Consider the following 24,819-nt stretch of genomic DNA (forward strand, 5'->3'; position numbering starts at 1 on the left):
AAGTGGATGGGGTACCTGGGGACATGGGTCACTGGTGTGCTGTGGGAAAGTTAATGATTAATAATCTCAGAGGTTTCTCCAACCTTAATGATTCCATAATTCATCAGCAACAGCTTCCACATGTTGTAATCCAGTTGTCAGAGGATGTGTCCATGCTGGGCAGCTCCTGGTGTAACTCTGAGTCAGGTGGAGCTGCCGAGCCTCAAACCTGGAACCAGAGCTCTCCAAATCAGGGGCAGGTCTCCAGAATTCCTGGATATGTTCCATTTGGGAGCTGCGCTCTAAATTTCAGAGGTGACTCCTGAGAAAGGGTTGGCAAGGAAAGCACCAGGCCCAGTCCTGGTGGTGTGGGTGATGGGCCGTTCAGGAGGAGGGAAATTCCATTTCCATTGGGAACCCTCCTTTTCCCATGGAATTCTTGTTGATTGGCTCCACTGGCCAAAAACTAAAGGACAATTAGGTTCTGCATCATCAAATTGGTTCCATTTCTACCAGGAACTCCAGCACTACCAGCCTTGCTCTTGAGGATTTTACCCCAACAGAGGATTTTAGCCCCATGGAAGATTTTCTCCCCCCACAGAGGATTTTATTCCTCCCCAGATGATTTTCTTCACAGGGATGTGTTTCTTCCACATCAGGAAGCAACCTGCTTTCCTTTCCTCACTCCTGCTTTATTTCATCCACCCAAGGTTCCAGAGTCGAAGGAGCAGGGGAGGAAGGAGTTATTATTATCCTCATGTGCCACTGCCACCCAAAGACATGGAGAGACAGATGACAGGAAATGGGGACTCAAAAATAGACCCCTTTAATGTCAAACCCCTCGGGGATTACTGGGAGCAGGGTAAAAGACATGGAGCAGATCTCCCGCTCGTCACTGTGTGCTCCGAGCACCCATCCAAGGGGGAATTTACCATGATATCCATGAAATGTTTTCCTATGTATTCTTTGTGCTCTTGGCACAAAAGAATAAAGACAAAGAAAACCCCATGGATGTATTGAAATGTGAATTGTAGAACCTCCCTTGATGGAGGGATTGCAACCATGTCTGGAGGGGCTGCAAATCCCTTTACCCCATCTCCACAAGCCCTTCCTGCAATTCTGTGGGACAGGGATGGCCAAGTTTTTAATACTTTATTAAAAATAAAAGAAAGTCTTCCCTATGGAAAACATTTCTCCTGTAGAACCCCATCTGGTTTACTGAAATCCTCTGAAATATGTGAAATTTGCCCTCCCCTCTGTAGTTCTGCACCTTCCACGGGGCAATACCCTGCCCATCTGTGTGCCCAGCTGGGTCTTTGCCATCAGGAATTCTGTTTTCCAAGCAGAAGCTCCAGATTGGGTTGGATTTGAGCAGTGACAGAGAATCTGGGCCCAAGGGAGAGAATTCCCGAGGGGTGTTTTGTCCTCCCTGAAACCTGACACTGGTCCCAACTCCAGACCCGGCTAAATTGAGTCCACAACAGGTGCCAAGAAAACAAGAAAAAATAGCAACAGTGGCCTGGGATATAGGAGGCCTGAAGCTCCACAGCTCCCACTGCTGGAGATCCACTTGTTATTTATCCTGGAAGAGCAGCATAGGGACAAACCCAGCCGATTTCGATTTCTACTCAGAAGTCTCCCTCTTGATCACAATGCTCCCCAGACTGATTTGTGGCCTTGTTCTGCTTTGGGAGCAGCTGAGTGAAGGGTCCCAAATCCATTAAAAAAAACATTTTTTCACTGCTAAAAATTGGGCTTTGGGCTTTGAGTCCATTATTTCTGGATCTGTAAGGTTCCTGAGTGGAATTTTGCTGGATTAGGGGAGAAAGGTGGGAAGTGAGTTATGGAAAGGCTCTGAGGGACAGAGGGGGTTTCTAACCCAGGGGGTTTATTTTTCTTTGATGCACTGCAATGTCACATCCTTAGGGAAAAAGGAACACATCAGAATTGAACAGAAAGATTTGGATCTGCCTGCAGGGGAGGAGCTGGGAAGAGCTGCACCATCCATGTGAGACCAGTGGGCACAAACCAGGGGTTCATCTCTCCCCTCTCCTGGGTCTCCAATTCCTTGTGGCTGTGGAGACACCTCCTCCAAGGTGAGGCATCTCTCCTGGCTGCAGCAACAGATTTGGAGCCAGCAGCTCTCACGGGTTCCCCACAGAGCCAGCAGGGGTTAAAAGTGCAACAAAACAGCCCAAAGTCCACACGGGAGAAGGAAGAGGAGGAGGAGGAACGACGGAGAGATGAGTGGGCAGCCTCCCCCAGCCTGGAAGATGTGGAGCTTCTCAGCATCAGGCAGGAAGAGCCGGGCATCCTCCAGCGCCCCATGTGCTGCCATGGTGAAGTTGGTGTCCCCTGAGGTCACCACATCGAAGACGCACGACTGGAAGTAGACATCCTCCACGGGCAGCATCTCCCGGCAGAGCGCTCGCGCTGTCTCCGCAGGGACACGGCCGCGCCCACGGGGGCTGCGGGACATGCGCTGGCTGTGGGGGCAGCCACCCACGCACAGCTGCAGGTCCTGCTCCTCCGTGAAGGCCCGGGCCACCTCCTCGGCAGCACGGATGGAGAAGGAGAGTTGGCGGCCGGCCTGGCGCACAGCGATGGTGGTGCCGATGTAGTCGGCACGGATCTCCACGTGCCGGCCAGGGCTGCGCTCCCAGATCACCAGACTGCTCCCACCCGGACGCATGCCCCCGTTCACGGAGCCATCCTGGAAGGCCGCCGGGACGTTGTCCAGCTCGGCCTGGTAGACCTTCTGGTCAATGCATTCCTTCATGTTCTTGAATATGATGGTGAGCTGTGGGGAGCAGGGCAGGAGGGGGATGTCCCCATCCCAGGTGTTCAGGGTATGCAGGTCCCACCCCACCTATCCATCTCCACACCATCCCTGCCACAGTCCTTTTGGGATAACAACAATCCTTCCTTTTTTCCTTCATTTTCTAACACCATTTAAGCAATGGAAAACTCAGGTGGAGCCAAACCCAGAAAGATTCCTCCAGGTACCCCATGGACCACACGGTCACCTGACAGCGACAGGAGTGTTTGAAGGTCCCCTCAACAACCTTCCCCACTGTTGTCCCTCCTTCTTCATCCCCCCTGGGTTTCGTTGAAGTAGTTCCAAGGATTTTGGGAAGTGTAGGAGGTGCCCTGACTCTGGATTTGCTGCCCAGCCTGTGCACCAATGTTACCTTGCTGGTGACTGTTGCGTTGGACCCCTTGGCCACTGGTGAACTGGTGGCTTGCACGAACAGGTAGTCGTTGTCCAGGAGTGGCCAGGAGCCCTCCACCCGGCACGTGTGGAAGTCATCGTGGAAGGTGCGGATGTGGGGGTCCCCAAAGGCAGCGCAGTGCTGGAAACCAGGGGGGCGGCCGTGCTTGTAGAGGAAGCTCCGCTCGTAGTCACAGATGTCGAGCGACTCGAAGCCCTGGGGGTTGGGGGCCGGGGGCCGGGGCCGTGGCAGGGCCGTGGGCCCTTCCTTGGAGCAGTTGTTCTGGATCATGAGGTCCTCAATGCCGTGCACAGCGGAGTGGAAGGCCAGGTCCCCACGGCAGGTGCGGGCAGTGCGCCGGGTGCACAGGGAGTAGGAGCGGAGTGCGGTGCAGAACGCGGCACCACGGCCAGGGCCGTGCAGGTGCAGCGTCGCCGCCACGTACTCCGAGTTGCAGCGTAGGATCTTGCACTGGGAAGAGACTGGGGGAGACAGGACGGCTCCCTGGGAGAGGGGATGGGGTGGGGAAGGGCAGCCTCTCCTCCTCCCACCACCTCCCACCACGCAGCCTGCTCCAGATTCCCATGGAGATTTGGAAGCACTTTTCTCCTGGTATATACAGGGAGCAGCTCTGCCCATGCGGATCCTTACCATGCCTGCAGAGGAGAAGGAGCAGGAAAGCTTGGAGGAAGAGGCTGGAGTTTTCCAACTGCCCTGGGCTCCTACTGCGGGCAGGTCTCCCCATTCCCATCCATGCAGAGCTTGGGGGGTCTCTCACCCGCCAGCAGCTCCCAGCTTCATTCGGCAGCTCCTCTGGAACCAGAGCTGGGATTGGAGAGAGACCAGCAGACGGGACTAAGAGGGGCCCTGCAGCCGCCAGCAGGTCCAACCCAGCACTTCCAAGGCCACCACTTGTCCCCAACCCCCAAGTGGCACATCCACACGGCTTTGAACACTCCCAGGGATGTGACTCCACCACTGCCCTGGGCAGCCTGTGCCAGGGCCTGACCACCCTTTTCATGAGGAAATTTTCCCTGATATCCAACCTAAACCTCCCCTGATGCTGCTTGAGCTGTTTCCTCATGGTGTTGTTGAGCCCTCTGCTCCTCCCTCACTTTGGGGACACCACATGTGGGGTCAGAGCCTGAAGCATCCCTGGCTGCCAGTGATGTCCTTGGACCCTCATTCCTGCTTTCCCACTGCCCCACTCACCTGTATCAGCCTCCTCAGGAAACGATCTGGCTCCCAGCACTGGGAGCTCATTCCCTGTGGGACACATGGGTGTCCTTGTCACCAGCTCTACCCCAAATGACAGCCAGAGAGACCCATGGGATGACCCAGGAAAATTCCACCCTCCCTGGGCTCCTCCATGGCCTCACAGCTGGATAAAATCCGGGGTTCTGGAAGCCTGTCCAGGGGCCAGGGAATGGAGCCCCCCGTGGCTCTTCGTCCCTGGCCACCTTTGCTCCGTCCTTTCCCCTGCAGGGCAGAGGCGGGGGTTGAAATCGATCCTCCTAAATTTAGCCAGGCTCTGATCCAGCCGGGAACAACAGCCGGAGTGTGGAGAAGGTGGGGTACTGGAGCTCCAGGAGGAGGTGGGAGCCCCTAAACCCTGGGGACTCTGGGGTCACGTCCCCCATGGGAGCTTCCCTGGAGCTCTATGGGTTTTCCTCCTTGGAAACCCTCTGCCTGCACCTCTGGGAGTGAGTCCCTGGGGAAAAGCACTGTGCTTTTCCCTGTGGGATACATCCAATAGGGAATGGGGTATTTTCCAGTATTTTCTCTCACAGCTTCCCCTCCTGGGGCACAGCCAAGTCCGGAACACAAACATGGCACGGGCCAAAGTTGGCCAATGTCCCCAGGGATCGATGACCAGTGTCCCCAGGGATTGGTGGCCAGTGTCCCCAGGGATCGATGACCGCCAGACCATGCTGGCTGCATTGCTGAAATCCCACCTGCACAGGTGCAGGAAGTAGCTGCACCAGCCCCTGTTCCCTGCAGGGAGGAGGAATGGTCAGGAATGTCCACACCAGGATTTTCCAGGTCCATTCCAGAGGCCATGGAGGAGGACAGGGATGGGAAGTCCCTCAGCATTCCAGCACCCACAAATCCCTTTGGGAACACATTCAGGAAAGCCTTCTGCCTCCTAAACCAAGTTCCTGCTGTTTCCCACTCCTGGGTCTGCCCTGCAGGGAGCAAAGCCTTGTGCCCACCTGAGCCCAGGAGAGCTACAGCACTGGGATTGGGGCAGGAAGAGAAGTATTTGGGGAAAGCAGCATTTTCCAGAGAGCTGGAAGAGTGGATCCCACTTCTTTCCAGGATGGGCCATGTGCACAATCAGTCCCAAAGGATGCACTCTTCCCTTATGCTTGGCATAAATCCCACGCCTCCATCCCCACACCTCTGTCAAGGATCCCAGCACTCCACTTACCCCGATAAATGTCACGAGATGGGCACCAAATCCCCCTGGACCCTCCAGAGGAAAATCCTGGTCCCTGGCCTGGGTCTAGCTCCGGGTGGGAATGAGGAGGGAATCCCGGCTGTTGCCACCCAGGCTTGGAGTAGAGGGAGAAAAAACAGCTGAAGATTCTGACAGGCGGATCTGTCACTGGGAGCGGGAGCCGAGTGGGCTCCGGCAGCACTTTAAAAATAGCCGGTAGGATTTTTGATCCCAAAAGGCGAATTCCAGTGGGGAGGGGAAGGGAGAAGGCAGGGAGAGCCAAGACTTCCCAAACGCAGGCACAAGCAGTGGGTGAGGTGGGCATGGAGTCCTAGGTGGACCACTCAGAGCTGCCCGTCTTGAGGTTTCTCTGGGGTCTGGGAGAAACAAGCAGGTTGGGAGTGCAAAGTGCTGCTGGAAATCCAAGGAGGCTCCCATTCCAGCAGCTCCTGGCAGTGTGCACCCCAGCAGGTGAGCACTCTCCTCCTGGCTCTGTGAGCAGGGAGACAGGAAAACCCATGGAGATGAGAGTGGTGCCCAGTGACACTTCTCCTCTGGGATTCTCATTCCAGAGCTTTCCCTCCCCCTCCCTTGGAGAGCTTGGGAGGTCCTGGAGAGGGACTGATTTTGGGAGAACCGGGTCTCTTATTCCCACACCTGGAAAGAGAAGACCTTGAGAGGGCTGGGGAAGGAACCACCTGGCTCAAAGGTGCAACCGAAATCCCACAGGATCCCACCGCTCTGAGCCGCTCCCAGGATGCTGGCACGGGGATAAATCCCATCCCCAAACACCTGCTCCGGGACCAGGCAGCTGGGGGCTAAAAAAATCCGGGAGCAGGTGGAGACGGACACTCCTGAGCCCTGTGGGGAGACCCCGAGAGGTCTCCAATGGTGCCGTGCTGGGTGGTGGATCCCACGGGATATTCGGGCCACCAGCAGCCCCCCCTCGCCTCTTTGGGCTAACGGGGACAGCGGGGACGCAACACCACGAGGTGGCAGCGGCACGTCAGGAGTGGCAGCAGGGCTGAGGCGAGGCTGGCAGGACTCTCCTGCCTGGACCTCCCCCATTCCTGCCTGTCCCCCGCTTCCCGTGTACCAAAAAAAAAAAAAAAAAAAAAAAAAAATTCTAAACCAAACCTTCTTTTAGTTTTTAGGAAAACTAATAAGGGTGAACCTGGAAAAATAAGGATGATCTGGGAAAAAATCAGGGCGAACCTGGAAAAAAATCAGGAGAAACATGTAAAATGAGAGGGAGTCTGGAAAATATGAGGGCGATGCTGGAAAAATCTGAGTGAATATGGAAAAATAAGGGTGAATATGGAAGAATTAGGGCGAATATGGAAAAATCAGGATAAAACAAGGAAAATCATTATGAACTTGGAAAAGCTGGGGCACTATCTGGTGAGAACCCCGACCTCCAGTTCCTCTTTGGAAATTGCATCCCTCCAGTCCCCGAGAGTGACGTCTTCCTGCCCTTACTGCATAGAAATTTTATGGCTTTCCTGTAATCTGCCTCTCTGCCTTTTGCTGAAGGTTAACTTGGGGATTTTAAATCGATGCAATGATTCCTACTGGATTGAAACCCGAGGCGCCAAGGCGCATTCCCACGCGGAGGCACCTGCGGAGCCGGCAGCGATGGCAGCGGGTGCGGTGGGGCAGCGCCGCGGGGCAGTCGCGACACGTGAATTCTCCGTCCGCGGGTGGGAGTGGGTGTTGCAGCCGCCTGTCCGCGGGTCCCGCTCGCCACCGCCCTCCCAATTCCCCCTCCATGTCCCCCCGTGCCCCTCCCTGTGCTCCCCGTGTCCCTCCATGTCGCCCTCGTCTCCCCGCGTGGCTCCGCCCCCGCGGCCTCTGGCTCCGCCCACAAACGCCATATAAGGACAAAGCGGGGCGGGGTCAGTGAGGGGGCGTGGCATCGGCGCACAGGGGGCGGGGCCTGTCCGTCCGCGGGTGTCGCGGCGGGGATTGGGCGGAGGGGGTCATGTGACGCAGCCCCGCGGGTGTCACGTGACGGCGGCGGGGAGACTGCCCCCCCCCTTCCCCCGGGCGCCGTGAGCGGAGCGGGCGGTGAGAACGGGGGAGGGACCGGGGGAAACCGGGGGAGTACGGGAGGATGTGGTGGTCCCGGGGGATGTCCTGTGGGAGGATCGGGGGGTGCCCGACGTGGGTTCCACGGTGTAAGGGGCTTTGGGTGCGCCCCCGGGTTGGGGGGGGCTGAGGGGGGTCAGGCCCTTCTCTCCTCGTCTGAGACCCCTCCCCAGCTCCGAGCCCGAAGGCTCCCCGGGACACCCCCCGCGCCTCCCTCCGCCAACCCCGGGGCGGGAGCTGGGCCCGCAGGGCTCCCTCAGACCCACCGCCCCCGGCACCCCCTTGTTCTTCCTCCCACCGTCCCCAGTAACAGGGGCTGACCCGGCAGAGCCCGTCCCCCCCCCGTCATCCCTCCGTGCTGCTCCATGTCCCCCCCTCCCGCCATCCCCATTTTCGAGGTGGGATCCTCCAGAGACCCTCAAACTCAATCCCGGTCCCCCCCCACTGCCACCTCCTCGAGCCTCTTCTCCCTTTCGGCCCCCCTGAACATCCGCCTCAAACTCCTCCGATGCCGGATCGTCGCCTCGCGGCCGCGGGGGGGACCGGGAGTGCCTCCCTCCCTGCAGCTCCCCACATCTCCCCGTCTCTTGCAGCCCTTCTCCGATGCGGGGTCCCCTTCTGGCGGCCGCCGGGGGAGCCATGGGGGGCGCGGGGGGTCCCCTGGCCCGCACCATTCGCGCCAAGCTGACGGCGGCCCTGCAGCCCACGCACCTGGAGGTGCGGGACGACTCCCCCCGCCACGGAGGCCCCCCCGGCGCCGAGACGCATTTCGGGGTGCTGGTGGTGAGCGGGCGCTTCGCGGGGCTGCCCCTGCTCCAGCGGCACCGCCTGGTGCATGAGGCACTGCGGGCGGAGCTGGCCGGGCCCCTGCACGCCCTGCAGGTCATCGCCCGCACCCCCCAGCAGTGGCAGAGCGACCCCCGCGCCCCCCCCGCGCCCCCTTGCCTGGGGGGCTCCAAGCGGGAGCGACGCCGCGGGGACAGGGAGGAGCAGGAGGAGGCGCCGGGGCAGCAGTGACAGCCCGGGAAGCCCCCCAGGAACAGCACGGGACTCCCAGGACCCCCACCCTAGTGTCAGCGCAGCGGATGGAGCCTGGAGTTGGGGGGGGAAAAGAAGTAATGGGGGTGAAACACACCCCCCCCATCATGCTCAGCCCCCGCATCCCATATCACCCCCAGCCTGGACCCACCCAACCACCCCCGTGTTCTCACCCTGGGGGGGGGATTTTTGGGGTGTCCCCCCCATTTAATGTCCGAATAAATTCAATTAAACATGTTCTGGGGGCAGCTGAGTCTGGAGAACCTGGAGGGGGGAGGCGGGGAGGGAGGATTTGGGTAATTTTGTGCTTTTTTGGGATGTTTTTTCCATTTTAATTAATTTACAAACACCTGAAACTACAGCACAGCACGACAGAGCTACGGGGGGGCCGGGGGGCCCCAAAGACCGAGGAGCTACACCGAGGAGGGGACAAAGCACACAGGGGCTGCTTGGAATGGGAGGGGGCTGCCTGGGGGCCGGGGGGGGCTCCTGGGTGGCTCTGACCAATCCTGCCCAGCCCTGAGGGGCTGATTGGGTGGGGCAGGCAGAGCATGGGGGACCCCCACAAACTCCAGGTTTTGAGGGGGCACAGCACTGGGACCCCCCTGAACCCCGATTTCTTTTGAGGAGGGCACAGCACTGGGGACCCCTTGTACCCCGATTTTTTGGGGGGTAGGGGCTGTTTGTGCTTTGCAAACCGCTGGTGGTTTTGGGCTGGGGGGAGGTAAAATGGGGTGCAGGGGAATATTGTGGTTGAGGCGTTAAAAGGGGGGGGGGGGGGGACATGGGGATGCAGGGAGGGAAAGGGGCTGGGAGGAGGAAAAGAGGGTGCAAGGAGCCGCCCACGCCCCCCCCCTCACCCACACCAGCCTCCCTCTCATAGGGAAAATCCTTTAAAAATCAGTTAAAAATCACTAACTGGCAGTTTTGGGGGTCCCCTGCTGCTGCACCCCAAATGAGACCAAGGGCTGGGACTGTTGCTGGGGGGGCTGTGCTTTACACCCTGAAAGTTGGGCACCCAAAAGTGGGGGCATCCTGGGGGAAGGGGGGCATGTGCTTTAATGGGGGGCACCCTAAAATTGTCAGGCAGCCCCGAGGGGATTCTGCGCCCCCAACTGCACCCCCCAAAGGGACCTGCACCCCAATATCCTGTGCCCCCCGAGGCATTGCTGAGGCACTCCAAGGGCTCTTGCTCCCCAATAGGCCAACCCCAAGTGCCCCCCAAATCTGTGGATGTTTTGGGGACCCTGCTGGGTGCCCTCCATAGGGATGGGGAAAATGAGGCACAGGGGTCCCCCCACACCCAGAGATTTCATCCTCCTCCTTCTCAGCTCCGCAGGGATTTGGGGGATGCACAGAGATATGGGGGTGCAGAGGGCCTGTGTCATTCCCCCCTCGATGCCTGGGCCCCCCTAAATCCTGCCCCACAGCCCCCCAGGAACGAGCAGCAACTCACATAGGGGGTGACACCAAGAAAAGAAATTGGGGGGCTGAAGGGGTATTGGAGGTTGAGGGAGGTTGGGGAGTCAGGGGGGGCATTTGGGGGGTTGGGGGGAGTTTGAGGTGTTGGGGAGGTTTTGGGGGTACAGGGGGATCTGGGGGAGGGGGGGTCCAAGTGCAAATGAAAAAGATCCCAAATGCTCCAAGAAGACGTTTCACAGTGTCTAACGCGACTAATCCCAGGGGCATGAGGGGGGGAAACGCTGGATTTGGGGGGTGCCCCGGGGAGGGGGTCCCTCTCCCCCAGCCCCCCATCACTGCAGGACCTGCCCCCGTGTCTCGGGCAGTTTGAGGGCCAGGGAGCTGCCGAGGGCCAGCGCGGCTGAGGCCAACAGGATGGGCACGGCCTTGGTGATGCCCACAAAGGATGTGAAGATGCTGATGCCCAGCACGGCCGCCAGCTTGCACAGCGCATTCAGGAACCCAAACGCCGTCGTCCTGGGGAGGACAGGGAGGGCTGGGGTTGGTGGGGGCACCCCCGGGGGTAGGGGAGGGTACCCAGCCTCGGGGGGCACCTGCAGAGGGCAGGTGGCACCCCAAAACAGGCACCTGGAAGCCTGAAATGGGCACTTGGAGGCCTGAAACAGACACCCGGCACTCCAAAATGGCAACTCAAAACCCTTAAATGTGCATCCAGCACCCTAAAATGAGTACCCAGCAGCCTGGGGCTGGCAGGCAGCACCCAGAAACAGGTACCGAGCAGCTGGTAACCCACACCTGACACCCAGCACCCCAAAACCTGTACCCAGCAGCTGGTACCTCCAGAACTTCCTGAGCAGGACTCCACGTGTCACCCAGAACCCAAACTCTCCCACCTGGCCCCCAAAACATTGCCCCCAGCACCCAAAACCTCCCACTTGGCACCCAAAAACCTCCACACCTAAATGCTCCCACCCTGCACCCAGAACCTCCCACCTGGCAATCGAAACTTCCCACCCAAAACCAGTTTTTGGTTTCGCACCCAAAACCTCACTCCATGCACCCAAAACCTCCATTCCAGGCCCCCACCTCTTGTCAGAGGGGTACAGCTCCACGGTGAGCACGTCGAGCGCGTTCCAGGAGGCAATGCTGACCCCCCCAAAGAGGCAGAGTAGCGCAATCATGGCAGACTCGCTGTTCCCAAAGGACAGGAAGAAGCAGCTGACGCAGGACATGACACTGGAGCCGGCTGGAGGACACGTGCACACGTCAGAGCACAGGGAAACTGAGACAGGAGGTGGGACTGGGGGGGCTGGCAGTCCCCAAAGGGGGAAGGAGATGGGGGTGACCCACTGGGAGGGACAGAGAAGTCCCCAAGAGATCAACAGAGATGGAGGTGACCAGCAGGTGGGAGGAGGATCAGGAAGGTCCCCGAAGGGGTGATGGAGGTGGGGTCACCTAGCGGGGTAGTGCCCTAAAGGTGATGGTGATGGAGTGACCCAGCAGGTGGGAGGTGGGTCAAGAAGATCGAGAGCCTGGTTTGGGCTGGAAGGCACCTCCAGGACCCCCCTGCCCACCCTCCTGCCAAAGGCAGACCAGGCCGCCCCGAGCCCATCCCGCTGCCCACCCAGCATGCGCAGGCGGCCGATCTTGTCCATGAGCAGGGCCGAGACGATGTTCCCAGGGAGCACAGCCAGAGTGCCCAGGAAGCTGACGAAGTAGATCATGTAGGCATTGTTGTCATCACTGAAGTCCAGCTGGCAGCCCTCCTTGTTGTGCAGGAACGTGCTGTTCACCACCCGGCTGTTGATGAACTTGTACTCGAAGAGATCTGGGAGGAGAGGGGGCCATGGGGTCACCCCGTCTCCTTGGGGACCTGCCTGGCCCTCCACCACCCCTTTGGGGACCACCCTGGTGGGTCACATTACCTCTACCACCCCAACTCCATCATCCCACTGGGGACTTTCCTGACCCTCCTCCAACCTGGTGTCTCACTCCCATCTCCATCAACACCTTGGGGGCCACCCTGGTGGGTCACTCCCTCCATCCACCTGGGATCCCGTGCCCCCACCTGTGTTGTAGAAGACGGTGGAGATGAAGGTGCAGTTCTTGAAGAATGTGTTGCTGGAGGTGATGTCCTCAAAGTAACACTCCTCAAAGAGCGAGTCCTCAAATGTCACTGACTTCATCTTCAGCCCGATGAACCTGTAGGGGGAGACGGGAGGGAGGCCCTGCCTGCCCCCCACCCCTGTGCTGAGCAGCCCCAGGCTCAGCACCCCCAGGCTCAGCCCTCCCTCACTCACTTGTCATTGAAATACTCCCCGCCACGGTGCACCTGGTTCTCCAGGGTGAAGTTGAAGGTGAAGTGCCGAACCTTCTCGCGCGTGAAGAGCTTTGTGCGCGATGCATACTCAATGCTCTGCAGGTGCTTGATCATGTCTGGGAACCACACGGTGAGCCCGTAGTAGCTGCGGAGACAGGGGTGAGCGGGCACCACACACCTGGGGTTCCCAGTGCCAGCCCAGGGCTCCCAGAGCCAGCCCTGAACTCCTAGGGCCAGCCTGTACTATCCCACTGATACTTGTTCCATTTCGTCCCACCCAGTGCTGCCAGGGTCCATCTCAGTCCTGTCCCAGTGCTCCCAGTCCCCACCCAGTGCTGCCTAGCTCCATCCCATCCCTTCCTAACCTGGTCCCATCCTGTCCCACTCCCAGCCCAGTGCTGCCAGTTCCCTCCCGGTCCCACCCCGCAGCACCTGAAAGACATGGTGAACCACACCGCCATCATCATTAGTGTCACCCGCCGGTACTCAGGCACGAAGCACTGCTGGAAGTTGCTCCAGACCTGCGGAAGGACATGGGACATGACAGGGACATGGGAGGTGACAGGGGGCACATGGGGCACAGGGACCCCTGGGCAGCTCTGGCCACACCTGTTGGGACAGGTTGAGGCATCGGACCAGCCAGCGCCGGTACCATGTCCCGGTGTCTGACTGGATCTCGATGAGCTCGTCCTCCCGCTTGATGGTCTTGATGTGGGTGACCTGTAGGGGGGACAGTTTGGGGACACCAGGAAGCACCAGGGCCCCACCTTGTGCCTCCATTTTCCCACCTGTTACAACAGTGCTGCATCTCACAGGTGGTGCTTTTCCCGGAGGTGGGAAGCGCACCCCTGCTCCTGGAGGACACCCCACCCTCGCTTGGGTTGCTGGGGACTCCAGGGCTCAGCCCTGGGGGGTCCTTACCGAGAAGACCCTCTCGGGGTGGCCCTTGGCCCTCATGTTGGTGTCATGGACCTGCTTCAGCACCATCCAGGCCTCATCGTGCTTCCCATTCTGTTAAGGGCAGGGACAGGTCACCCTGGGACACCCTGGACCTGAACCCCGACCACCCCATCAGCGGTCCCTGCCTGGGTTCCACTCCCCACCTGGGTCCTGCCACCCACCTGGGGATCCCTCCACAATCTTCATCACCTCCTCAGGGTCCCTCATCCCTCTGGGGTCCCTGGCTGGGTCCCATCACCCACTTGGGGGTTCCTGCCCAGTTCCACCCTCTCCAACACCATGTGGGGCTTCCTGTCCAGGCCCCCCTGGGGATCCCTGTCTGGGTTGCCCCATCTCCGTCCCCCACCTGGGTGTCCCTTCCTGGGTCATGCCACCCTCCACTCCAGGTCCCTGATGCACTCCAGATTCCCCTCAGGACACAGCCATGCCCTCCCAGACCCCCACCTCAAGGTAGAAGCGTGGGCTCTCGGGCATTGTGGTGAGCGCCCCAATGGCAAAGACCGAGGGGAAGGCGCAGACGAGGACAAAGACCCTCCAGCTGTGGAATTGGTATGCGGAGCCCATCTGGAAGCTCCAGCCTGGACAGGGACAGGACATGGTAGTGGGGCCGAGCCCTGGCACACCCCCTGTGCGCCGCCGGCCCAGGGCTCCTACCATAGTGGGGGATGATGGCCCAGGCCATAGCGGAAGCGTAGATGCCCCCGATCATCCAGAACATGCAGAGCCAGCTCAGGTGCTCCCCGCGCTTCTCCTGTGCCAGGAACTCCGAGAAGTAGGAGAAGACGATGGGGATGGAGCCGCCGATGCTGGGGATGGAGGGGAGGGAGTGGCATCACCCCCCGCCCCACATCCCACCACACACAGGGGGAGATCAGCCCCTGCTCTGGGGGTCCCTCCGTGGCTGGGCCCCCCTTACCCCACGCCTGAGAGCAGGCGGCAGAAGAGGAAGGTGCCGTAGCCCTGGACGAAGGAGGAGAAGAAGGCGAAGACGCTGTTGACGGAGAGGGAGATGAGGAGGCACTGCCTTCGGCCCAGCCGGTCGGCCAGCCCGCCCCACACGAACGCGCCCACCATCATGCCCAGGTACACGATGAGTCCTGGGGAGGGGGACACACAGCGAGGTCAGTCCCAGGGGACCCAAGGACCTGCACCCCGAGTCACCTGGCAGAGGGAGAGCATCCTCGGCACTGGGGGTGGGGGGTAGGCAGGGACCCTCTCCTCAAGACGCTGGGTCCCCTTGAAGGGAGGGGACAGAATCCCCTGTGAATGGGTGGTGGGGGTTGTCCCCCTGCTCTGCTCGGGGACTGTGGGACATGGGGGGCAGATGTGCCCCCAGGACCCCCACACCCAGCCCCTCCCCCTGTCCCAAGTTTGCCAGATCTCAAGGATGGGGGGCACTGGTATCCCCTGGGATTTGGGGGAGGGTGTCAAGCTCCAGTGGGCATCACAGAGAAGGGGGGAAAGCCATCAAACAAAGCCACCCACAGCCCCCCAAACCCAGTCTCAGCATCCACTAATCAGCCCAAGTTTCTGAGCTCGCTCCCTGCAGCTGCCCCTTGCCATTGCTCACTTGGGAAGCAGTGTGGGACTGGGAGGAGGATGGTGGGAGCCCTGTGCCCAGGGGGTCCTGCATCCCTCCTTGTCCCCACATCCCTTCCTGGACCCCATACCTCATGGCCTCATCGCCCCTCAATTCTTCCTGTGTTCTTCCATAGACCCTGTAACCCCCCACATCTCCCTGAGCCCCCATGTCCTTCTACATCCCCAACTCCCTGTGCCCCCACCCTCCTGTGCTTCTCTGGCCCCTCAATGTGTCCCCGTGCCTCCCTACATCCTACATGTCTCTCTGTATCCCCATATCCCTCATGGGACACCCCCCACATCTCTCCACATCTCCCAGTGCCCCTCCATGTCGCCCTGATCCTCCTGTCCCCATGACTGTCCCCGATCCCGTGACTCTCCCCTGTCTATGACTCCCATATCCCCCTACCTGCACCCCGTGCCCCTCTCCTCACCCAGCATGCCCTTGTTGGAGTCGGAGAGGCACATGTCCTTCTCGGCGCTGGGCAGGACAAAGCCCACCACGAAGACCTCGACGCCGTCAGCCATGAGGGCCAGGCCCAGGACAAAGTAGAGGGTCCACTGGAAGCGGCCGTGGCCACACTCCTGCAGGATGAGCTCGTACTGCTGCGCCAGCTCCTCCCTGTCCTTCCTCCGCTGCCCCTCGCTGTCGTCAAAGGTGCCGGCGGCCGCCGCGGCCCCCAGGCGCTCCCCCCCCTTCAGTGACTCCTGCCGGGGGATCCCTTGGTACTCGCCCTCGTAGATCTCATCCTCCTCGTCGTGGCCCTCAGTGGCATCGCTGGACACCCCCTCCTCCTCGTTGGCCCCCTCGCCCCCCCGGTAGTAGCCATCCTGGGGCGCGTAGTCTTCGTCGTCCTCCTCCTCCTCGAAGCGGGAGTAGGAGCGCCGGGTGTACTCGTCCTGCACTCGGTCCATGCCCCGGCTCACCTTCTTGGCCGCGTGCTTCTTCACCTCCTTGGCGATGTCCTTGGCGCCGCGGATGAACGCGGTCCGGTCCCGGAACGACTCGTCCATGGTGCCGGCGGGATGGGACGGGGCACCGGGGGTGGAGGGGGGAGGTTTCTGCGTCGGAGGCTGCGCCCTCAGGCCCGGGGTGCGGGTAGAGGGGTGACGGCGCTACCCATCCGTGGGAGGGGGTGTGGGAGGACCCTGGATGCCGGCCTGGACCTGGGAAGCCCGGAGACAACCAGGGCTGAGTTTCGATGGGAGTGGCCCTGCATCCCACCTTGCACTTTGTCTCTGTCTCAGATGGAAACAGGAGGATTTGGAGACCCCCCGGTGAAGTGGCAGGTGGGTCACCACGGGGCGCAGAGGGGGCTGGGGACAGGCTGAGAGACACTGGCCCCTTCCCCTCACTTGGAGGACCGCAGCTCCCACAGTTCACTGGGACCCCCCCAGCCCCCCTGGATCCATCCCTTCTGCATTCATCCCAAAGGACAGAGGGAGCTGGGGGGGACATCAGGGGCATGCCTGCCCCCGAGTGTCCCCATTCCATCCCGCCAGGACTGCGAGTCACCCCAAAAAACAAGGCCATCAGCAGGTCTGGACTGAAGCCCCCCATTTCCTTGGGCACCACAGGGGCGATGAAGGGATCAGCACCCAAGGGCATGGAGGTCCCCAAGCCCTCCCAGCACTGCCAGTGCGCCGGGTGGGTGGCTCAAGGTTTGGTCCCTCAGGGGATCCCTCGGGGGGGTCCCTTGAGTGACAGTGACCCACGTGTGCCAGGCCACGCTCACTGCGGGAGCTCCCAGGCGGGATTTACTGTGGGAGATGCCAGCGCCGGCAGATGCTGACCCAGCCCAGGGGGGCTGGGGATACCACAACTCCCCTGGGGTTCAGCCCTGGGGAAGGAGAGGGGCATCCAGATACCTGGGGGTGGCATCTCCTTGTCCCCTCACATCAAGGCATCCCGCTCCCTCTTCCCCAGCCCAGCATCCCTGCACCCACTGCACAGAGCCCAGCTCAGCTCGTGACAGGGATGGACCTGCAGCCCCCAGCCCGATGCTGCTGCTCCACCCGCAGGGGCCGTCGTGACCCCCCCAAGCGCTATTTTTATCACCGGCGAGGCGGGAAGAAGCTGTGGGCAGAGGGACACAGCCGGTGATGTATCCCCCCCTGCCCAAGCAAGGGGACAGGGCACGCGGGGACGCTAAATTTAGCCCATTGGAAACCCTGGAAGGAGGGGGGCTGCGGCACAGCATGGGCCCCCATTCCTGAGTGGAGCCAGGCAGGTGATTTCACAGGATAAAATGGCAAATTCCCCCCATATCCTCCCCTCCGGCTGGGGGCAGACCCCAGTTCCCTCCCTGGGGGTCCCATGGGCCTGTGAGGCCCCTGGAAGGGGCCGATCCATGACCAAGGTCATTTTGCTCCAGCCAGGCTTGCAGCTCCCTTCAGAACCTCCCAATGTGGGGCCGGCATTCCACAGACCGGGAGGTATTGGGGGCCAGGAGAAGGAATGGGGGAGCAGGGAGAGGCTGGGTGCACGGTGAGGAAGAGGATGGGCTGGGGAGCAAGGTCACTGCTGGCTCCATGACAGAGAGCTGTACAAACCAGGGAGCCTTGAGCGGCCAAGCTGATGCCAGGAGCCAGCACTGGATGAGATCAGGGGTTTGATCCCACAAGAAATCCAGAAATCCCACGGACCACAGTCCCCGAAACGCAGGAGCCAGGGGGGTCCCCAAAAATGCCCGTCGGGGGGCTGAACATGCTGCTGGCCCTGCAGCCCCGTCGTGGCGTTGGACAGCCCTGGACAAGGTTATCAGGTATGGATCCGTCTCCTCCTGCCACGCATCCGAGCAGAGCCAGGGATCTATGCAACCACGCACCTCAAAACCCCCGGGGGTCCCACGCTGGGGGTCTGCGTGCTCCCCCCCCCGCAGCCCCCAGCCTCCCTGCGGAATGCCAGGAACATGGCGACAAGGGGGAAGAGTGGGAAATCGCTCGTGCCCAAGGTCACCCCCCAACACCCCTCTGCTACCCCTTCCCCAAAAGCCCCCGGTTCCCCCCTCCCATCCCTGCGGCGAATTCCCGATCCCCTCCGGCTGCTCTGCGGCCACAGGACGGCGCGGGGGGATGACAGGAGCCCCCAAAAACGCACATCCAAAGGCAGAGCCTTTGGCTCCAGAGAAGGTTTTCCAGGACAAAATGGCCACAGCAAGTGGGATGGGGAAGCCGAACCCCGAATCCATCAGCGGCTCCGAGGATGCCGATTAACGCCGCGGGGAGGAGAGATGCGGGCTATAAACACGTTTTGTTCCCCCTTACCTGGCTCAGCCGTCGCCTCGCTCCAGCTCCAGCTCCAGCTCCTTCCCGGCGCCGGCGAGGGGGATGCTCCGGCGAGGAAGGATGCTCGGGAAGGGATACGGCGAGGAAAGAGGATGCTCCGGCAGCGACACGGCGCGACAGCAGCTCCCGAGTACCAGCGCTACCACCGCAGCCTCCGCCGCACACACGGAGCGCTGGGAGAGTCCATCGGCGCAGCCCCGGGAAGGGAGGGATCAACCACGGCACGCGGCGGGCCGGGGGGGCTCGGCGGGGGCGGGGGGCTCGCCCCACCGAGGGGGGGGGATGGAGCCCCCGGGATGCGCAAGGGGAGCTCCCGCGGGATCGGGGTTCCCGTGATGGAGCTGCGGGGATGGACCCGCTCCGGAGGCTGCGGATGGCGGGGAGCGGCCGCTGGGATGGGGGCATGAGCCGGCGGCCCCCCCGGATCCCTCGGCGAAGCTCAGCCCTCCCGCTCCCCCCCCAGCACGGCTGAGTCACGGCCTCCGCGGGGCTGGACTGGGATTTTTTGGGATCAAATCATCCCTGCCTGGGCTGGCCAGACCCGGCCCCTAGGCTGCAACACGACACAAAAGGCCCCGATGAATTTTTTTAGGGGGCTTACGTCCGGGGAGGCACATCGCAAAATGGGGTGTCCAAACCAACCCCCATTTTCCCATGGATCGCTTCCCGAGGGTGGGAAACCGGGACCCGCGGTTCTCCAGCCCCGTAGCCCCAGGGCTATGGGGTGCTGGGTGCTCCTGGGACTGGCGGAGTTCGGAGTGGGGGGTCCCCACTGTGAGCAGGGCTGGGGGTGCTCGCAGAAGCAAGATCTTCCCTGAGCCCTCTTCACTGGCATTCCAATGTTCCCAGAGCCCCTTCATCCTGCATCCCAACATTCCCAGAGCCCCAACCTTCCCTGAACCCCCCCTCCTCCTGCATCCCCTGCAATGAGTTGACCCAGTCTCAGCTTCCAGGGTGTCAACCCCAGAGCCCCACAATCGGTCAGGACTCATTAAGATTAGCACTTCACCCCTCAGGCTAGAAAACAGGGATGGGGGACCAGTCTGCATGGGTGGTGCCAGCACAGGGAAGGATTCAGAAACCCGGGAGTTGAGAAGAAATTGTGACATTCATTGTTGGAAAAAAACCCAAAAGGGGGATGGAACTGCAGGAAAAGGCTGGCAGTCGAGGAGCATCCCCGAGAACTGGGCAGCACCAGGATCCAGGCTGTGCCCTCCGGAGATGATGTGCTCGGTGAGCCCCAGCCCTGGGGGGGAGTGAGTGCCACATCCTCAGGCACCCGGTGACTCATGTGCCACTGTCCCCGCAGAGCTCCCATCCCCTGCTTCGGTCTGCTTGGCCCCGGGGTTTTTTTGTGGATCATCAGAGGGAACAGGCTTGACAGCAGGACAGAGAATGGCTCCTCCTGTCCCGAGGGCCCCATTTGTATCTGCCAGGGCCTAAAACCCGAGGGGGTGGGATAGAGCTGAGGGGAATGGGATAAAAACAGGGGAATGATGAGATAAAGGAAGGGGGGGGGGGGGAATGGGATAAAATGGGAGGAAAAGGGAGAAAATCAGGGCTGACAATGGAATACAATCAGGGGGAAGATAGGATGTAACTGGGAATGACAGGATTAACACCAGGGATGATGGGATAAAACTGGGGGTGACAGCGGCCATGATGACTGTCCATGCAGGGAGATTGGCTGCCCTAGGTGGATCCTGGTGGCTTCCATGAGTGAGGAGCAGAGAAATGCTACCCTGGTGCTCCCTGGATCCAGATGGGAATCACCGGATTCTTCGGATACTGAAGATCTCTTAAGCCCCTTGGCTCTCAGCACCACAGGGAACCCCCATTCCCACACCACACATCCCACCCCTCTCCACCTAAATCCACTCTACCAGTCCACGTGGGATTCTCCCCACATTTCTGGAAACGAAGGATCAGGAGCTGGTTCCAACCTCGTCCCTCCCTCCCTAGCCCATCCATACCCTAGGAATTCCCACCTGGATGACAAGGCGAAGCGCAGCCTCGGCACAGAAGACACTGGGATGTAGAAGGGAGCAGCATATTCCCACCTCCATGTCCCCCCACAAACTCCCAGCTCTTGGAGGCTCTCGCACTGCCCAGGGGCAGGAGAAGCCTCTTGGAGATTCCCCAGGGGAATGTTAGACTTTAGTTAAACCTTGGCACCAGAACATTCCAGAGTCAAACCTCAGCTCCCTGGATTTGGGCAGTGATGGCTCAAGAATGGGAATCCAGACGTTCCTATGGGGCAGCTGAAGAGAGCACACAGCTCTTCCAGGCTTACGATTGGAGCAGGGATCAGACCATGGATCAGCTCTGAAACTCCTCAGGCCCCGAATCCCTCCAGCCTGGTTCTTCCCAACGACCCAGGGAGGGAAGAGATCTCAGCTGGTGACAAACAGGCAGAGCCTCATCCCCAATCCGGGGACCCTCTTGGTTCCCAAATCCTTTATTTGCAAGTGGGTGGCCACTGCTTTCCATACAAAACCAACAAATCCAGCAAAAAGGAGCTTGGAAAAGCTTCCAGGGCAAGAGAAATGGGAGGAGGCAGGGAGAATGAGGAAAAACACTATAAAAAGACATGGGGGGAAGAAATGGAGAGAGAAGGGAGGAGTAGGGGATGTCCCCCAGCCCTTGGCAGGAATGGGAATGTTGATACGAGGGGCTGTGGAAGGCTGAGGAGGGAGAGCAGAGAGTCCCCCACCTCTCAGGGCAGGGGTCCCCGCAGGGGCCCGCGGGGGGGGACTCCAGGGGGTCTCTGTGCTGGCCGAGGGGGCAGTGGGACCCTCTGATAGCCGTAGGGGGGGGGCCGGGGGGGCCCGTTGTAGCCGTGGGGCGGCATCAGCGGGGGAGGCCCACGCAGCCCATGGTGCGGCAGTGGGCCAGGATGACCTGTGGGGGACAGGGGGGTCAGCGCCAGGGGGAAAGGACAGAGCCCCCCAAGCCCCCTGGAGGGGCATGGCCCACTGGCCCCAACCCTCCTCCCAAACATCCCATGAGGTGCCCACCACACCCCCACCCAGGGGTGCCACATCCAGCAGGTGCCCCCAGCTTGGCCAAAACTCCCTCTGTGTGGGGGTCCCAGAAACGTCTCCCAGGACCCCTGTGGGCACAACAGGCCTCCAGAACCATCCCAAAGCCGTGGATATTCCAATGGGGGTTTGCAGGGTCCCCGTCACAATGAGAAAACTCCGCCAAGACCCCAGAACGGGGGGTGCCAGGTCCCCCACGTCTTGCCTCACGCCCGGCTGCACATCCCCTCCTCCCACCCCTGGAGCAGAGCCCCCCCAGAACAGATCCCACTCACCCATTGGAGATCCGAAGTGCGGCCCCCGGGGTGGGAGCCCCATGGGGGGGGGGCCAGGGTGGGGCATTCCTGGGGGGGGCCGGGGGGGCGGCTGCCCTCCGGAGCCTGGTGGTCCCGGGTGGTGCTGCCCCATCCCAGGTGGCCCATGGTGCACCTGCATCGGTGGCATTCCTAGGGGGATGATGGAGTTAGGGGTGCCAGGAAGCAGGGAAACAGCTCCGGGCACCCCCAGGGACTGAAATTCCAGCTGGGTCTGGAATTCCAGCTGGGTCTGGAAAGCGTGGGTGCAGAGGGGCTTCTGCTGCCAAAAAGGGGCTTAAAGAGGAGGGAACGCAGAGCTTTTTGGCAAGAGGAAAGGGCTTGGATGCAAGTGTGTGGGAAAAGAGATGGGATAGTGACTGTGTACCGCCCGGGGACAGTGAGGAATCCCCATTCCTGGAGATTTTGGACAAGCTCCCAGAGTGATCCAGAGCTGGAAGCTGCCCTGCTCCAATTGGAGCAGCCAGGGTCTCCCCAAACCTCCTTTTTCCAAATTATCCCATTTTGTCCCATTAAAAAAAAAACCAAACAAAAAAAAACCCCAAACAAATGATTCTTTCCTCCCCCTGGGAAGCTCCTGAGCCTGGTTTTTCCTGCCTGGGTGTAATTGGCTCTGCTCAGGCCCTGCAGCATCTGCTCCTGGCGTGGCCAGAGTAGGATCACACAAAGCTCCCTAATCAGGGTGGCTCTGGAGCCACAGGATCAAACAAATCCCAGAGAATCATTAAATTGCACATTTCACAAAGTTTTGTGCTTTTGAACCTGGAGCTGAGATGCAAACACAGCTCCTTCCCAGGACCACAGGGCCAAAATGTGGGGAAATCAGGGAAAAAAACCTGGTTTCATTGAATTAATAATGCCAAAATTAGCTCCTGCCTTCCTTCTCTGCATCACTGCCTTCGCACGTGCCTTCCTTCCTTCCCGCGTCCCTGCCTCCCTGCATCCTGCACCTTCCCACCCCAAGGCAACCAACACCTCTCCCTGCTCAGGTGCCTCCCAGACAGCAAGGACTTCCTGAATTCCCCAAATCCTTCAGCAATCACATCTCCCGCCCCACTCCCAGCCCCATTCCCGGCCAGCTCCGTACCTGGGTGGTGCATCCCTCCCGGTGGGAAGGGGTGCGGGTGGGGAGGGTGTCCCCCAGCAGGGGCGGCTCCCGAGGGGGGTCCGGGGGCTCCAGCGCCTGGTGGCATCGGCGGGGGGGGCATGGCCGGGGGCATCCCAGGGGGCAGAGCTCCGGGCGGCGGCACCGGCGGCGGGAAGGAGCCAGGGGGAGGCAGGCCTGGAACACACAGCGAGAATGAGGGCGAGGGGAAAAAACATCCCACCAGAAAAACACGGGAAAGGAGGTGGGAATTGGGAGGGGCAGTGTGGAAACGGGGCATAACAGCAGGATGCTGGGACAGCACCTCGGGCTCTGCCCCAGAGAGGTCTGTCACCCACCTGGGGGGGTGACCCCAGGCCCCAGCGCGGTGACCACGGGTGTGGGCACGGACGGGGGTGGGGGGGCGTCTGCAAAGAGCTGGTGGGGCCGGTCGGCCTGGGAGAGGGGGTTCTGAGCTGCCAGCAGTCGCTCGGCCGCTGAGCCATGCCGCTCGCCCTTGGAGTCCTTCTTGAAGGCATAGGACACGGTGATGGGGCGGTTGCACAGGTACTGCCCGTTCATGGCCTCAATGGCCGCGTCCGACGCATCGAAGCTGGCAAAGTTGATGAAGGCGTAGCCCTTGGAGTTGCCCGTGTCGGGGTCCCGCATGATCTTGGGGGTCTGCAGGATGACCCCAAAGGCGCTGAAGGTGTCGTAGAGCAGCTTCTCGTCGATCTCAGGGTCCAGGTTGCCAATGAAGATGTTGGCGCCCACGTCCAGGTTCTTGTTGTGAGCCGAGGCCTTGTTCACCCGGATGGGTTTCCCATAGAGCTTGATCATGTTCATGATCTTGATCGCGTAGTCGGCGTCCTCCTCGCTCAGGAACTCCACGAAGCCATACCCTGGGGGACCCCAAAGGGGCTCAGGGGGACGCCAATGCGGGTTCAGGGGAAAGGCAAGAGACCTCAAAGGGACTTCATGGGGGACCCCAAAAGGACTTCAGGACAGAAAGAGACCCCCCCGCACCCCCTGACTTGATCTAAACCTCACCTGATTTAAAACCCAAGCTGACTGAAAACCCCATTTAATTATTGACTGAAACCCCCTCGATTTCATTTAAACCTCACTTAATACCTGATTCAATCCCCACTTAATTTAAACCCTGGGGCCCCGACACCTCCCGAGGGACGGAGGATGAAATCCCTCCCTTCCATACCCCGATCCCACCCCCAGCTCTGCCCCTCGTTGGGATGTGGGGGTCCCTCACCCTGGTGCTGGCCCGTGACCCGGTCCTTGGGCATGTGCGTGTTGACCACGGGCCCGGCCTGCAGGAAGAGCTCCCAGAGCAGGGGCTCGCTGACCTTCTCGTCCAGTCCCCCCACGTACACCGTAGCATCTGCGGGGAATCGAGGTCAGAGCCGGGACACGCGCGGGTAACGGGGGGCTCAGGGCTGACACCACTCAAGTAAAGCCCCCCGAACCCGAAGCCCCCCCAGTCAGTCCTTAATCCAGGAGGCGGCCCCTCAGCCCTCCTTTTTCCTTCGGGAAACCAGAGCCCCCCCATGGCCCCAGAACGCCCCCGGCGCTCCCCTCCGTGTCCCCAGGGAGCCCAAAGTCCCCTCCAGTGCCTTCCCGTGTCCCCAGGATACACCAAGGACTCCCCATTCCCCCCAGAATCCTCCCCAGCACTCCCGCTGCCCCTAGTGTACCCAAGGTCGCCACAGAACCCCCGCGGTGTCCCCGTCAGTGCCCACAACACTGCCCTTAGCTCCCCGCTGTCCCCGGTGCCCCCAGACATTCCCCCGCCGCTCCCACCCTGGTTCCTCTCCGAAATCGGCCCCGCCGCCATCTTATCCCGCTCCCGTTCCGCGCGCGCGGCGCCGCACGCACGCAAGCACGCACGGCGCGTGTGACGTCAACACGCAAGCCTCGCATCCGTGGGATGACCGGAAGTGATGACACGGAGAAGGCGCGGCCGCCATCTTGGGTGTGGGCGGGAGGGGCGGGCAGGGGCAGCTGCCCTTCTGTCGCGACATCGCCATCGCGGCCAGG

General features: G+C 60.9%; 4 protein-coding genes across 9 annotated transcripts; 1 reads left to right on the forward strand and 3 right to left on the reverse strand.

Annotated features, from left to right (window-relative positions):
- Positions 1 to 1,850: 1,850 nt before the first annotated feature.
- On the reverse strand, positions 1,851 to 4,809 carry HJV (hemojuvelin BMP co-receptor). 6 transcript variants are annotated; one of them, XM_068995309.1, is made up of 4 exons: positions 4,404 to 4,809; positions 3,843 to 4,016; positions 3,171 to 3,673; positions 1,851 to 2,779 (listed from the first exon to the last, which is right to left on the reverse strand). In XM_068995309.1, the coding sequence occupies exons 1-4, from the start codon at positions 4,468 to 4,470 to the stop codon at positions 2,153 to 2,155; spliced, it is 1,371 nt and encodes a 456-aa protein (XP_068851410.1). In that variant the 5' UTR covers positions 4,471 to 4,809; the 3' UTR covers positions 1,851 to 2,152. The 6 variants fall into 6 exon arrangements, with proteins under 6 accessions (XP_068851410.1, XP_068851413.1, XP_068851412.1 ...); XM_068995312.1 differs by having other exon boundaries at positions 1,851 to 2,725; positions 4,404 to 4,806; XM_068995311.1 differs by having other exon boundaries at positions 1,851 to 2,761; positions 4,404 to 4,805.
- Positions 4,810 to 7,618: 2,809 nt separating this feature from the next.
- BOLA1 (bolA family member 1) lies at positions 7,619 to 8,994 on the forward strand. Its single transcript, XM_068995161.1, has 2 exons — positions 7,619 to 7,698; positions 8,313 to 8,994. The coding sequence occupies exon 2, from the start codon at positions 8,323 to 8,325 to the stop codon at positions 8,734 to 8,736; it is 414 nt and encodes a 137-aa protein (XP_068851262.1). The 5' UTR covers positions 7,619 to 7,698; positions 8,313 to 8,322; the 3' UTR covers positions 8,737 to 8,994.
- A 1,435-nt stretch (positions 8,995 to 10,429) lies between these two features.
- On the reverse strand, positions 10,430 to 16,054 carry SV2A (synaptic vesicle glycoprotein 2A). Its single transcript, XM_068995282.1, has 12 exons — positions 15,475 to 16,054; positions 14,376 to 14,556; positions 14,114 to 14,265; positions 13,904 to 14,037; positions 13,421 to 13,510; positions 13,109 to 13,219; positions 12,932 to 13,020; positions 12,480 to 12,644; positions 12,248 to 12,381; positions 11,804 to 12,007; positions 11,266 to 11,425; positions 10,430 to 10,695 (listed from the first exon to the last, which is right to left on the reverse strand). The coding sequence occupies exons 1-12, from the start codon at positions 16,052 to 16,054 to the stop codon at positions 10,512 to 10,514; spliced, it is 2,184 nt and encodes a 727-aa protein (XP_068851383.1). The 3' UTR covers positions 10,430 to 10,511.
- A 4,716-nt stretch (positions 16,055 to 20,770) lies between these two features.
- SF3B4 (splicing factor 3b subunit 4) lies at positions 20,771 to 24,685 on the reverse strand. The gene is made up of 6 exons (XM_068995335.1): positions 24,583 to 24,685; positions 24,035 to 24,163; positions 23,127 to 23,669; positions 22,771 to 22,965; positions 21,645 to 21,815; positions 20,771 to 21,229 (listed from the first exon to the last, which is right to left on the reverse strand). The coding sequence occupies exons 1-6, from the start codon at positions 24,614 to 24,616 to the stop codon at positions 21,045 to 21,047; spliced, it is 1,257 nt and encodes a 418-aa protein (XP_068851436.1). The 5' UTR covers positions 24,617 to 24,685; the 3' UTR covers positions 20,771 to 21,044.
- Between the last annotated feature and the right edge of the window lie 134 nt (positions 24,686 to 24,819).

The sequence above is a fragment of the Aphelocoma coerulescens genome, chromosome 25, assembly GCF_041296385.1.
Source record: "Aphelocoma coerulescens isolate FSJ_1873_10779 chromosome 25, UR_Acoe_1.0, whole genome shotgun sequence".
Classification (NCBI taxonomy): domain Eukaryota; kingdom Metazoa; phylum Chordata; class Aves; order Passeriformes; family Corvidae; genus Aphelocoma; species Aphelocoma coerulescens.

Bases quoted from the DNA above. Each gene is read 5' to 3' on its own strand.
- SF3B4 (XM_068995335.1), bottom strand. From the start codon at position 24,616: ATGGCGGCGGGGCCGATTTCGGAGAGGAACCAGG. The intron at 24,164-24,582 runs GTGGGAGCGGCG...GATTCCCCGCAG, and splicing joins GATTTCGGAGAGGAACCAGG to ATGCTACGGTGTACGTGGGG. The intron at 21,230-21,644 runs GTGAGTGGGATC...TGTCCCCCACAG, and splicing joins GCACTTCGGATCTCCAATGG to GTCATCCTGGCCCACTGCCG.
- HJV (XM_068995309.1), bottom strand. From the start codon at position 4,470: ATGTGTCCCACAGGGAATGAGCTCCCAGTGCTGGGAGCCAGATCGTTT. The intron at 4,017-4,403 runs GTGAGTGGGGCA...CTCCAATCCCAG, and splicing joins TCCTGAGGAGGCTGATACAG to CTCTGGTTCCAGAGGAGCTG. The intron at 3,674-3,842 runs GTAAGGATCCGC...TGTCTCCCCCAG, and splicing joins CCTTCTCCTCTGCAGGCATG to TCTCTTCCCAGTGCAAGATC.
- SV2A (XM_068995282.1), bottom strand. From the start codon at position 16,054: ATGGACGAGTCGTTCCGGGACCGGACCGCGTTCATCCGCGGCGCCAAG. The intron at 14,038-14,113 runs GTAGGAGCCCTG...GTCCCTGTCCAG, and splicing joins GGCCATCATCCCCCACTATG to GCTGGAGCTTCCAGATGGGC. The intron at 13,220-13,420 runs GTAAGGACCCCC...TCCCCCCTACAG, and splicing joins ACCCCGAGAGGGTCTTCTCG to GTCACCCACATCAAGACCAT.
- BOLA1 (XM_068995161.1), top strand. From the start codon at position 8,323: ATGCGGGGTCCCCTTCTGGCGGCCGCCGGGGGAGCCATGGGGGGCGCG.